The 14401-nt window shown below is 45.4% G+C and overlaps 1 protein-coding gene across 3 annotated transcripts in view; it reads right to left on the bottom strand.

The window, feature by feature from the left end:
* The window catches only part of LOC130550838 (protein unc-13 homolog A), a 69729-nt gene that overhangs the window by 17061 nt on the left and 38267 nt on the right, over positions 1–14401 (bottom strand). For all 3 annotated transcript variants that reach the window (XM_057328347.1, XM_057328348.1, XM_057328346.1), the window contains exons 6-9: positions 10911–10981; positions 10769–10823; positions 9169–9192; positions 8619–8829 (exon numbers count right to left, since the gene is read on the bottom strand). In XM_057328347.1, the coding sequence (XP_057184330.1) occupies positions 8619–8829; positions 9169–9192; positions 10769–10823; positions 10911–10981 (361 nt within the window). The remainder of the gene's footprint in view (positions 1–8618; positions 8830–9168; positions 9193–10768; positions 10824–10910; positions 10982–14401) is intronic.

The raw sequence follows: 14401 nt of genomic DNA, 5'->3' as shown, positions 1-14401 counted from the left end.
CCGAGATCCCGTGCACCGTCTGCTTCCCAGCAGCCCTGGTCCTCTTCGAGACATCGAAGAGGAGACCACCACCCCATCAGCAGCCGCGGTGAAAACCAATGCGGCCCTCATGGGAAGACCCCAGGGAGTTCGAGAATACCTTTCTAAAAGTTTTCTCCCTCTCTGGGCGTTTATCACAGCCGCTCTCACCCTCTACACGACGGTGTTCGGCAACTCGACGTTGCATCACGGCGAGACCCAATGTCGAGGATAATCAGCAGCCTAAGCACTCTCAATCGACGGTGCTTTGTGCCACATCATCATCTGGGTATTATCACAGCCGCTCTTACCCTCTGCACGACGGTGTTCAGCAACTCGACGTTGCGGCAAGACCCAATGTCGAGGATAATCAGCAGCCTAAGCACTCTCAATCGACGGTGCTTTGTGCCACATCATCGTCTGGGTATTATATCAGCCGCTCTCACCCTCTACACGACGGTGTTCGGCAACTTGACGTTGTGGCAAGACCTAATGTCAGGGATAATCATTAGCCTAAGCACTCTCATTCGATGGTGCGTTGTGCTACATCTTCGCCAGACAGGTAAAACTGCAGAGCCGATCTCCTCCCCGGGGGTCCCCCCCACGGCGAGGTATCCGTACTGCCAGCCATCGAACCACCCCCGGGAGGTCGATGAAGCAGAACGTACCCCTAGCCTCCCTGTCGGTCCCTGGGAGCCTGACAAGAGCTTAACAAACCGTCACGGTGACTACGGGATACGGTCCGTCTCGGCTACGCGATCCAACTCCCCGGATGCCCGCCCAAGTTTCGGGGCATCCTCTTACCTCAGCTGAGGCTAGGATGTCCCGTGCTTCGGGCCGAGGTCGCCACCCCTCTGGTGAGGAAGCGATCGTGCTCGTCTCTAGCCGAGATGTTCAACGGGTTTTACAGCCCGTATACTTCATCGTCCCCAAAAGAGCGGGGGTCGTTAGATCTGCGTACCCTGAACAGGCACCTACTCAAGCTGCCATTCAGGATGCTCACGCGGAAGCGCATCCTGGCATCTGTCAGATGTCAAGATGGATTCATGGCAATTGACCTGAAGGACGCTTACTCTCATGTCTCTTTCCCCCTCGTCATCGCCCGTTCCTACGGTTCGCTTTCGAGGGTCGGGCATATTAGTACAGAGTCCTCCCCTTCGGTCTGTCCCTGTCCCCACGAGTCTTCACGAAGATCGTGGAAGCCGCCCTCACTCCCCTCAGGGAGAGAGGTGTGCGGGTACTAAACTATCTCGATGACTGGCTCATTTGACACACTCGTGAGATCTGTTATGTACACACAGGACCTAGTGCTTCGGCACCTAGATCGAGGGACCACAGGTCAACCGAAAAGGAGCAGGCTCTCCTCTGTGCAGAGCATACTCTTTTTTGGTATGGAACTCAACTCTGTCTCCATTACAGCGCCACTGCGCTCAGTCAGTCTTGAAATGCATGGAATATTTCAAGCAGTCAGCGGGAGGAGGCTCCTGGGTACATGGCATCCTCGACGGTGGTGATACCCCTCAGGTTGATGCACATGAGACCGCTCCAACACTGGCTACAGAGTTGAGTTCCCTGGAGAGCGTGGCACACCGGCAGCAGGCGGATGGTGATTACGCTTTTCTGCCGACGCACCCTAACCCCTTGGTCTTCTATGACCTTTTCTACGGACGGGGGTCCCTCTCGGGCAGGCGAGATGAGTCAGGGTCGACAGACACCTCCCTGCAGGGTTGGGGTGCCGTGTGCAACGGGCACGCAGTGCAGGGCGATGGACGGCCCCCCGCCTGCGCAGGCATATCAATTGCCTAGAGTTGTTGGATGTGCTACCCGCACTGAGGGGTTACAACCTCTCGTGCAGAACAAGCACGTGCTGGTCCAGTCGGACTGCACAACTGCCGTAGCGTTTTAACCGCCAGGGTGGCGTTCGCTTATGGCAGCTAACACGACTCGCCCGACGCCTCCTCCTGTGGAGTCCGCAGGGCCACACATATCCCAGGTGACCTGAACCAGACAGCCGATGTGCTCTCTCGTCAGTTGACGCCTCGCGGAGAGTGGCGACTCCACCCCCGCATAGCCAGCTCATTGGGGACTGTCAGGGCGGGCTCAGGTAGACCCCTTCGCCTTCCTGGACACCACCCATTGCCGCTAAGGTACTCCCTGCCACGGCACGGAGGCTCTAGCGCACAGCTGGCCGTGGGACAAGCGGAAGTACGTCTTCCCCCAGTTAGCCTCATTGCACAGACCCTGTGCAAGGTCAGGGAAGAGGAGCATCAAGTGTACTAGTTGCGCCATACTGGCCCAACCGGACTTGGTTCTCGGAGCTAATGCTCTTGATGACAGCTCCTCCCTGGCCGATTCCCCTGACGAAGGACCTGCTTTCCCAGGGGAAGGGCACATTATGGCATCACGGGCCAGACCTCTGGAACCTCCATGTCTGGCCCCTGGACGGAACGAGGAGATCCTGAGTGGCCTAACCCCTGCGGCGGTTAAGACAACTACTCGGGCTAGGGCCTTGGCCACTAGGTGACGATTCGCCTAGTGGTGCCTCTTCTCATTCTGGTGCTCTTCTCGAAGAGAAGACCCGCGGAGTTGCTTGATCAAGTGGGTGCGGTCCTTCCAGAGACTCGTGAATAATCTCTCCCCTTCCACACTGAACGTGTATGTAGCCGCTGTTGCCGCTCATCACGACCCAGTTGCTGGTAGTCTCTAGGACAGCACAACCTGATCATTTGGTTCCTAGGGGCGCGGGAAGGCTACCACCTCACCCACGCTCCGCACCCTCTTATGACCTTGATGCGGTCCTGGAGCCCCTCGGAGATGCTGCTCTTTCTCACTTCACGATGAAGACGGCTCTCGGGAGGACGCTCAAGAGGGTAGCGGACCTACAAGCATTCTCCGTGTCCACAGATTGCCTAGAACTCGGGCCCGGTTATTCTCACGCTATCCTGAGACCCCGGCCCGGCTACGTGCCCAAAGTTCCCACCACTCCCCCGAGACACCAGGTGGTGAACTTACAGGCGCTCCCCACCGGGGAGGAAGACCCAACCCCATCTGTGTTGTGTCCAGTACGCGCATTGTGCCTCTGCTTGGACCGCACTCAGAGCCGCAGTAGCTCTGAGCAGCTCTTTGTCTGTTTTGGAGATCAGCTGGGAGGGCTGTCTCAAACAGAGTTTGGCGCATTGGATCATGGACGCCGTCACTATGGCGTACCTGTCCTAGTTCGCCTACGCCCACTGGGTGAGAGCTCTCTCCACACGGAGTACAGCCTCCTCGTGGGCACTGGCTGGCGTCTCTCTGGCAGACATCTGCAGAGCTGCGGGTTGGGCTACACCCATCACCTTCGCGAGGTCCTACAGCCTTCGCGTAAAACCGGTCGGCGAGTCTTGCGGGCATCAGGCAAGACCGGCGACCGGTAGGGTGTACGCCTATGACAGTATCTGACCCTAGGGGGTCAGCGTACTACTAGCCTCCCTTCTTCCCCCACTGGGTGAAGAACAGGCACTCCATCCATCACTAGCAAGCACCTCCTGTGGGCGGGCTGGGCAGAGCAGCCCTGCCCCTTAGGCCGGGTATCACCTGAGTTATTCGCAACATAGCTCTAACCGGACCTAGTGCTACCAGACGTTGCAACCCCCCAGCAGGGCGGTTCCGTCTGATGTATCCTCATGCTGGTTCCCACCTTGGTAACCCATGACCTCCTTAGGTGGACCTCCACCTCGCGGTTAACTCCTTCAGTCCGCACTTTCTTCCCATGAGTTCTCCCCCATCGGTGAGACCATGTTGGTATCTCCACTAGTCTCCTCCCTGCGGTAGGAAGTGGTCTCTGTAGCGCATCCCCCGCTTGAGGAAGTAGCGCTTACCCAGTGGCCTTACGGTTCCGGGCGGCTTCTCGCTGTTAGAGAAACAAGGCCGCCGCCTGTGAGGCCGAAGGTAGGGGCCTTCCCACCTTTCAAGAAAGCTCTGGGACCCCCTACCTACCCACTGGTAGGTTACAATTTCGCGGTAGCGTCACGGCTGACACGCCCAGGCCAGTCACCGTCGCTTCGTTGAGATTGTGACAGGGCACAGTGTTATGGCGTTTTCCATTGGAACCCCATCTGTCGGTTCGACACAACGTCGAGAGACCAACAGAAAGGGAACGTCTCGGTTACGTTTGTAACCTCGGTTCCCTGATGGAGGGAACGAGACGTTGTGTCCTCTTGCCACAACACGTGCTGTCCACTGCAGCAGTCGTGAGAGGTCTCAGGCTCCTCAGAACTAAGGTGAATGAATGAGGCACGCCGTCTCCCTTTTATACCCGGATATCTGGGGGCGGAGTCCGGCATGCAAATTTCATTCGCCAATTTTCATTGGCCTTTTCTAAGAAGTCGGAAGTGATTGGTTCTCAAGGACGAATCCCATCTGTCGGTTCGACACAACGTCTCGTTCCCTCCATCAGGGAACCGAGGTTACAAATGTAACCGAGACGTTTTTAAATGCTGGCGCAGATTCCTGCACGAGCACTGCGGATGAGAGAAGCGACGGACTGGAGCGGATCACTAAACTACAGACTGAAAGAAGGTCAAAAGAATGTTTGATACGTTCATTTGTTACGGGTGGATTAATTCATTCGTTTTTTTCAGAATAGCGCCTAATACGCCCTTTTCACAATGACGTCACTTAACTTCCGCCTTTTTGCAAAGCAGTGTATCATAACATCCGTCTTGCAACAAACAAGAAGACGAAGAAGAAGAAGAAGAAGAAGAACTTCCGTTTTGCCTTCGCGCTGGAATTTAACAACAGTGAGAAAAAAACTGACAGAACACGTATTCAAGTACTTATCCTAGCACCTTCGCTAACACAAAAAGAAAACAAAACACTTACCTTCATAATCAAACAGGTACTGTTCAACAAAGAATTTGTATCCTTTCTCTAGCTTTGATCTTGTCGTTAGCGAAAATTTGTCTGCAAGACGTTGTACATCATCTAGACGTATTTGTGGCAGATGTGCAAGCCACTTGGTAAACTCCATTATGAGGCGCTAGCGGAAGTAACTTCTTCTTGAGTTTTACTGGCGGTTGGCAAATCAGCTTATAGAAGCATTACCGCCACCTTATGAACTGGAGTGCTAGCGGAAGTAATGATAAACTGCTTTGCGGCAGAACGGAAGATGCGTGACGTCATGTGAAAATGGCGTATTTGCAGAGCGCCGAGTTAACCACGCCTACTTATTTACATTCCGCGGAATACATGGAATAGAAAAATCTCTTACGGTTGACATTTTATTCCGCGGTAACGGAATATTCCGTCATTCCGCCCAGCCCTAGCTTCAACAATTTGTAAATCCGTGTCTATGCCACTAGCGGCATCCGCCATTTTCACTCAACTTGATCTGTAGCGGGCGGCAGCAGAGCGCAGAAGATGATGTATGGAGTTTAAATGGACCCAAAACTCACACGCATGGAATCCGCACGCGCACGTATTGCAAGCCGATGTTTATGGCAAGCCGATGGTGTCAGAATTACGCAATAGATTAAACGCGTTTATATCCGAACGCCGTTTTTGACGGCATTTTAAACAGTATTTGTGCCGCAAAATACGGCGTCGCGATTCCAAACGCCGTAAAAAACGTGCGAAAAGTCGTCCATAACGCCGTATTTAACGGCGTTCTAACCTTTTGTGCCGCAGTCGTGCCATATGACGGCGTAAAAAACGCCGTTTTGGTTGCACAGAGCGCGCGTTATTTACGGCGTTTTGTGTGTTGTATAATGAGCCCCTCCCGCTGATTTCCGCAGCCAGTAAATTCGAACTGTTCTCACCCAATCACTGATGAACTGAGCCAGACCAGAACAATTTATCACTGATCATTTTACAGGATTTTATTATGTGCATTATGTAACATTAAACAAACCATTGCTTGCTTTCCAAAGAAGCGACTTCTTCTCTTTGGAAATGTATAGTTACACAACGTGGTCAGCAATTGTATAAAGGCCAACCAATCCCATAGTAATGTATCCTGCTTATTACATATAGCGCGTATGGCCTACGTGAAAAGCAAAAAAGCAATCGGTTGAAATATTGTATTAGCTATTTTTCAACACCAGAAATCACTCCTGGTATAAGCGAGGTCAGCCAGAGTAAAAAAGATGCAATACAGATAAACAGAACAAGACCAACTACGTAAAAATTGACAAATGGTTCAAGCGGGTCTCCAACCGGCGTTTGTTGCTGTCAGCGATTGCGAGTCGATCACGCTAACCAGCAGACCACTACTCACAGTACTCAGCCTCTGCTTAATGGGAATGCAGTTTACTTTTTACTCTGGCTAACCTCGCTTATACCAGGAGTGATTTCTGGTGTTGGAAATTAGCTAATACAATATTTCAACCGATTGCTTTTTTGCTTTTCACGTAGGCCATACGCGCTATATGTAATAAGCAGGATACATTACTATGGGATTGGTTGGCCTTTATACAATTGCTGACCACGTTGTGTAACTATACATTTCCAAAGAGAAGAAGTCGCTTCTTCGGAAAGCAAGCAATGGTTTGTTTAATGTTAGCAAAGGTAACTCTGCGCACATAATAAAATCCTGTAAAACGATCAGTGGTAAATTGTTCTGGTCTGGCTCAGTTCATCAGTGATTGGGTGAGAACAGTTCGAATTTACTGGCTGCGGAAATCAGCGGGAGGGGCTCATTATACATCACACAAAACGCCGTAAATAACGCGCGCTCTGTGCAACCAAAACGGCGTTTTTTACGCCGTCATATGGCAAGACAGCGGCTTAGAACGTCGTTAAATACGGCGTTATGGACGACTTTTCGCGCGTTTTTTACGGCGTTTGGAATCGCGATGCCATATTTTGCGGCGCAAATACTGTTTAAAACGCCGTCAAAAACGGCGTTCGGATATAAATGCGTTTAATCTATGGCGTAATTCTGACACCATCGGCTTGCCATACGTTTGCATCGCACGTGCGCGCGCGCATTCCATGCGCATGAGTTTAGGGTCCATTTAAACGCCATAATGATGGGCACGCATGGGTTGATGGGAATTGTAGTTCCCGCTTCCCTCAACTCGCTCCATTCGGCTGAAAAAACTACACTTTGCCTGGAACATCTATCGTCATGCGACCACGATAGTATCGAAAAAAAAATGCTATCGCGATACTTCGATATTTACAATACCGTTACATCCCTAGTGCCTACATATCATTATCTTGCATTAGAAAACAAAAATGTTTTTTTTAAAAAAGGACCAAAAAAGTATATACAAAATACAGTGGAAATTGAATTGATGGTTTTAAAAAATGGTTTGACGATAATAGACTCTCTTTGAATTTCAGTAAAACAAAGTTCATAATATTTAGCAATCGAGAAATTAATAATATAGCAAAAATAAGGATTAATAATGAAGAAATAGAACGAGTGTATGAAAATATGTTTTTGGGTGTTATAATATACCATAAATTATATTGGAAATCACATATAAATTATGTAAAAACTAAAATGTCTAAATCCATTGCAATACTAAATAGGAAAAAACATATTTTAAATGAAAAAACATGATATACATTGTATTGCGCACTCATAGTTCCATACATGATTTATTGTGTGGTGTGGGGCCATACACACAAAACTAATATAAATTCAATATACATGTTACAAAAAAGCAATAAGGACTGTAAAACAAATTTATTATTACAAACCAACAAATAAACTGTTTATTGATTGTATGCTCTAAAATTTGTTGATTTAATTAATTTTTATACCGCTCAGTTAATGTATAAAGTTTACAATAATTTACTGCCACTTAGTATTCTGAGGCTGTTCCAATTAAAAGAAAGTTTGTATAATTTAAGAGTACATGTTTAAAAAACAAGGGCAAGGGCCATTTAAAAAAATAGGTGTACAACTTTTAAAGGAGTAAATATATGGAATAACTGTGAAAATGTCACTTTGTAAATTTAAGAAATTGCTAAAAAATAAGATGATAATCAGTTATATGATTTAATGAGTATGCATTGTTGTATTAATTATATGATTCAAATGTGGAAAGTTTATCTTGCAATCATGTGGGCTTTTGTTTTCTGTTTTTGTTTCTTTTTGTTTCTTTTTCCTTCTTTTTTGGATCAATATTTTTTATTATGTAATACTAATTGGTGAAGTAGTGCCCTAATCAGATAATTAGGCTTAACAAGCAAAGGCTTCTGCCTAAATATAACGTAGTTTTGATTTATGTTCGATGATTTTATTTGCACTTTTATTCCCACAGCTACAATTGTCCTACTTCATAGTTTTGATGAGTTGACTTATATTCTAAAAGGTGGAAAAAATATAAACAAAGAGTAAGCGTTTCCAAACTTTTCCAAACTGGTATAAGAAAACTTTTGATATAAGAAATTGTTGAATAAATGTAGAGATAGCAATGGCAGAAAATGAACTCAAAGTTCTGCCAAATTAATAAATGTAAAATGTAAATGTGAACGAGAAACAGACCCAAAAGACACTGATCATGGATGATAAATGTGTTGACTATATGCTGAGAAACACTTTCTCACGTCTGTGAAATATTCACCAATCAATGAAAAGTGAATAAAAAACAGGGAGACTGGTCTCTCACCTGATGCCTCTCGGGTGATCATAGTCGAGGTCACAGCTGTTGATGGAGCATGAGTAGGGGGAACGGGGATTCCGGTGCTGGTGACTCATGGGATACTGGTGCACAGAGGCGTTGGGTTGAGATGTGGTATAAAAGGGTGGTGGGATGCTGTTACTGGTCTCACTGCGGTAATCACTGTCCCTGTCGTCCATCGCGCTGTCTGGATCATTGTCTACAACACAGAGACAGCTGTCTTTACAAAAGTATTATAACACAGACAAAAATACACGCAAACATCAAGGTCACGTTGACACGAAAAACAGCTCCCTGAATGTAAATGTTTTTATATGTCTCACACTGTTTTTATCCTGAAATGAACCCTGGAACTGATTTCGCTTTGTTGTGTTGAAACTGAGTCACACGTCATATTTGAATGTGGTCACTGTGTGTTTATAGAACATCAAAATGAGAGAATATCTTCATCCTGATTGATTTACTACAAAAAATGAGATGAAAATCTAAACATGCCTTAGTTTTATAAATGTATTTAATGACAGATTTGAGCACTTACTCTGCTGGTCCCCCCACCAGTTACCTGTGACACAAAAGAAGAGAGAAAATTACCAATAATTCATTGTGTTTGTGTTTGCACTGAACTAGAAAAAAACTTGCCTACTCTATTGTGCACCAAAGTTAAAAAGATAGTTTAGCAAAAAGAAATGAGGCAAATTCTTTCATTATTTAGTCATCCACCCTGTCTGCAGAACACAAAAGAAGGTCTTTTGAAGAATGTTGATAATCAAACAACACTGAACCCCATTGACTTCCATTGTATGAACAAAAAACCACTGAGACATTTCTCAAAATATCTTCTGTTGTGATCCACTGAAGAAAGAGTCACATACCGGTTCACAAACACATAAAAGAGAATAATTGATGACAGAATTTAGATTTTTGTTTGAACTATCCTCTTAAAACTAAAAATTGTCGAATCTTTAAAACGGAAATAGCGATTGTCCTTTTTTACGTATCGTGATGTTAACCCAAGTGAAACGACGTCTGAAATGAGAAAAAATGTAGGGCGGGACTTGATTTCATCCACCGACCACTGACCAGTGATTGGATCGTTAAAAGGATTTGAAAGCCAGTTTAAGATCTGTCAGTCATCGCAGGCCTGCCCATAGCCTAAATATCACTTAATTTACTTTATTTTATGAAACCTTGCTACACATATATGGAATAATTGTTTTATAAAAGCAATAAGCCCCACGAAGCAGTGGGTTACAGTGCATTTTATAACAGCTAAGGGGGTTTTTCGTGCCACAACGCCCTTAGCTGTTACAATGCACTGTACAATGCACAATGCACTGTAACCCACTGCTTCGCGGGGCTTATTGCTTTATTATTACACACACCACCTCACCGTAAGAGATGTGTAGAGCTTAATTCAGATTGTCCGTGACTCTTCCTGTAACATAGTAAATGATGGCCGAGCGCAGTGATGACTCAGTGCTCGCTGATGAAGGTGATGTCATGTTGGACGTTATCCAGTGATGATCCCCAGCCAATGAGAAGAGCCCATGGACTAATCCCGCCCCTTGAGAGCTGTGTCAGCAGGACACAGAACAGTGTGTGTGTGTGTGTGTGTGTGTGTGTGTGTGTGCGTGTGTGTGCGTGCGTCTTCATTCATGCACTCAGCTCCTCATTCAGCTGTCTGCAGGTCACACACTCACATCCTTCATTCATAACTACATCAACTGTGACACGCGTGCGGGAAACACTGACTGATACGGCACTTAGCGGTTTAGATGCTCAGAACTGTACAGATGATCTGAATTATGTGTGAAACTTGAATCTGATGTTCCTTCCAATACAAGACTATCAGACGCAACAGACACCTGCACTTCTGTCACCGGCAGAAAGCTGGAATAGCGGTCTAGTTCACTCATTAAATATGCTTTAGTAACACTAAAAATGCAATACTCACATCTTTTGTTAATACCTCTACCATGTTTACATCCATTTAGCAGATTTTCTGACTTAACCATAAGGTAAAACTGTGTTTTTATGTATCTGTTGTCTTTAGGGTGTGTTTCATGGGTGTATAAAGGTTGGATTTGTTATGATGTCACATGACACACGTGTACATGTGTGTAGAATGTTGCACTCACAACATTGTGTTCCCGGTACTGACAATGGTCTGTCCTGAACCTCCTGATATGAATACTGCAACACAAACACACACATACAAACACACATTAATCTGCCACATTTACCAGAGAGAGAGACAGAGAGAGAGAGAGAGAGACTTACATCTTGGTCTCTCATAGCATTGAGCTGCTCCAGTTTCTTTGCCCAATACCGAGCCTCTTCTTCTGGAATATCTGTGATGAAAACCAACAACACACACACATGTAAAACATTAGTGTTATTGCAAAAGCATTTCAACACATTATCAACAATCACAAGCATTTAAACTGGGGGCTGTTGGTTAAGGTCCAAATTTCAGTTTCATTGCAGCTTCAAAAGGCTGCAATGAAGTCTACACCACACCAGCCGATGAATAAACGTATAATCTAGCCAAACGATTGGTCATTTTCCAAGGAAACTAAAAATGATATACATTTTAAACATAAATATATGGCTTCCTCTGCCTCGGAAGTCCTCCAGGATGCGCGTCCATGACTTCCATATCACTCAATCATGTTGGAAAGGTCACGCGTGACGTAGATTTCAAAAGATTTAAATATCCCTGATATGCACACGAACTGACCATTTTAAACAATAATCTTGCACAAAGACATATAACATGTCATTCAACATCCAAGAACTTTTGTACGGTCATCTTTCTCCACACTCGTAAACACTGGGTCGGAACTTCCGCGACGCGTGACCTTTCCAACGTGATTACAGATCATGTGAAGTCGTAGATGCGCATCATGGAGGCACAAGATATATTTATGCTTAAAAAGTGAATAATTTTTTGTTTTCTTGGAAAATGACAAATAGTTTGGCTAGACAACACCCTTATTCATCGGCTGGTGTGGTGTAGAGCCTTTAGAAGCTGTGATGAAACTGAAATTTGGACCTTAACCAACAGCCCCCCGTTTAAGTGCATTATATGGAGAAGAACCCTGGAAAGTTTTCCTCAAAAGCCTCAATTTGTTTTCCACAGAAGTAATAAACACGCAGACGGCTCGTGGGTGAGTGAATTATCATGAAATTAGGATTTTATAGTGAACTATTTAATTCATCTCGGGTGGTGTTTACAGGCTAATACTTCCAGGTGTTTTGGAGAAGTGTGCCAGACTTATATTTAGAGATTTATTGACAAAGCACACATGACTTATTTTGCATTTATAAACATGTACACATACATGTATATATTTAGGAAATATTTGCATGTATATATGAATATTTTTAGATTATTTAAATTTCATATAAACTTTCATTTATTTTCATATTTTTTATTTTTTTATAAAAATATACATGTCCTGTATGTGTTTATAAATACAAAATTATTATTCACAGAGCACAGACATATATTATGTGAACACAAACTTTTATTCTGGATGCAATTGATCGTGATTAATTGTTGAACAGCCCTGACGGGGCGTAATTTGTGCAGGAACAAGCCGGATCCGGCACCTCCGAAATCCATTTGGCAGATCCCGCTCCTCAAGCGCTAATGGAACACGTGCTGACATGTTGCATGCATATATTTCATTAAAAAGCATGTATAATTACAATGGCAATCATTATTTTATTTTGGTAATGAACAGGCTGTCAAGTTTGAGATGCTGGAATATTTGTGTGTGCGCGTAAGGCGCCGGCGAAGTTGCTTGAGCTGTTACTTATAATGGTAGAAACAACTTAAAAAACTCTGTGATGATTTATGGTCAAACAGATATGACTATGAGTACGTCATTAGATACTGCAAAGTTAGCTACTTTTAGGCCCTGTCCCAAATGGTGCACTCCAGTCTTGTGGACCTCCTCCAATTCCACACTTGGTGACGTCAGGAAGTGCAGACCTATGGGCACTAAGCACAAGTCCACAAGGGTACATGGGAGTGCATTTTTGGACTGACTTGAGGTCATCACGCCGGAAAGAGCAAGCGGTGCTTTCTAATCACATCTGTTAAACTTACTGTGAAACTGAAGTCAATAATTCTACATTTTTAACACAGCTGAATATCTGAACATTGAGTCCAGCACCTCTCTGCTCCACAGTTTCACTCCAGCTCTTATCAAACTCGCATTAAAGTCCCCGTGAACCGGAAGCTGGAAGCTGCCTTTTTACTGCATTAAAAGTTTTTATTCTTGAATAGCTGGCTTAATAGAAAATAAATAAGCAATAATGTGAATAAGAAACTAATTAATTAATTAATTTTAAATTTTATCAAAGCATACATTTAAAAATGTATCCATCATGTTTACGTATGTCTGACATCCACGACACTCCTCCCATCCGTTCTGTGATTGGCCGTTTGCAAGGATTCCTGGGTCAGGTAACTACAGTGGAGTCTGCATCAATGCGGGCTTCGCCGAAGACCGCATCAATGGCACAAAGGAGGCGCTCGCGAGCAGATTTCTGAGCGCTAAAAAGACAAATCGTACACCCTACAGACTCGTAGACTTGGCGAGCACGCGCAAATTAAGTCCACGACACAGCAATTCCACATAAAGTGCGCCATTTCAGACAGGGCCTTAGGCCACGTTCACACTGCCACTAAAATCCGATTTTTTTGCTCATATGTGACCCAGATCTGTTTACTGCATGACAGTGTGAACAGGACAAACCACATGGAATCCGATCTTTTTTAATCTGATCTGAGCCACTTCCATATGTGGTCCTAAATGAGATACAGGTCTGATGTTTCGCAATGCGACCTCAGTCTGAACGGTCATATCGGAATTCATGCGACTTTTGCGTCATTGTAGATCGACGACATGCGTCACAATTCTGCAGTGATTTAAAGCTTCACGAGCCATTCTGTTGAGGGAAGTGCACTTCACAGCTCGGTTGCCAAACTTTAAGCATCACATTATAAACATAAGCCCTTGCTGTTAGGAAGGACACTGGAGTCAAATGCAGGGTAGACAGATTTAATGAAAAATCCCACACAAAATAACCAGCTGAATACAGTCTATGACAGAGAAAAACCCAGGGGAGAAACAAAGGATCGAGCGCTCGGCCAAACGGCCGTAAAAAACAACACAAAAAACCCGCAGCAAGCGGGGAAGGGTGAGTGAGGCAACAAGAGTCCACAGTAAATCCAACCGGGCTGGAGAGTAGAGCGGAGATTCCGGCTGGTGCAAGTCAAACTCGGAAAGACCCGAGGCCAGTGTTCTTAGCCCCTCGATGGTAATCCGTACCAAATGGAGGCGGGTGAAAACAAAAGTCCGTCAGGAGGTGACCGTGCAATAATCCCAGTGCGAAGCTCGCACAGTTGAGGTACAAGGCTCCCTTGGTAAGAATCCCCGAGAGGCTCCCCTGAAGAGAACCGGATGACTCGCCTTGAATAACCTCCGAGAGGAAGAACCACAGCTTAACGTCCAAAAAGCAGATTGCCAAAGCAAGGACAGGAAGAACAGGACTAGGTGAATACAGCACTGGAGCCTGGACAAGACAAGACGATTAACACTCTAGAATTTAACAAGACAAGACTTGGCGTACAGGACAAGAGGCCAGAGATCGCCACCAAAATAACTCTAACGGACTGACAAAGAACAACGCAAAACACAGGGAATAAAAGGGGAAGCAATCAAAAAGGAAAATGAGACACCAGTTGGGGAGAGGGA

The sequence above is a fragment of the Triplophysa rosa genome, unplaced genomic scaffold, assembly GCF_024868665.1.
Source record: "Triplophysa rosa unplaced genomic scaffold, Trosa_1v2 scaffold443, whole genome shotgun sequence".
Classification (NCBI taxonomy): Eukaryota; Metazoa; Chordata; class Actinopteri; order Cypriniformes; family Nemacheilidae; genus Triplophysa; species Triplophysa rosa.
Note: the sequence above shows the minus strand (reverse complement) of the source record. Positions and strands in the feature narration are given on the sequence as shown.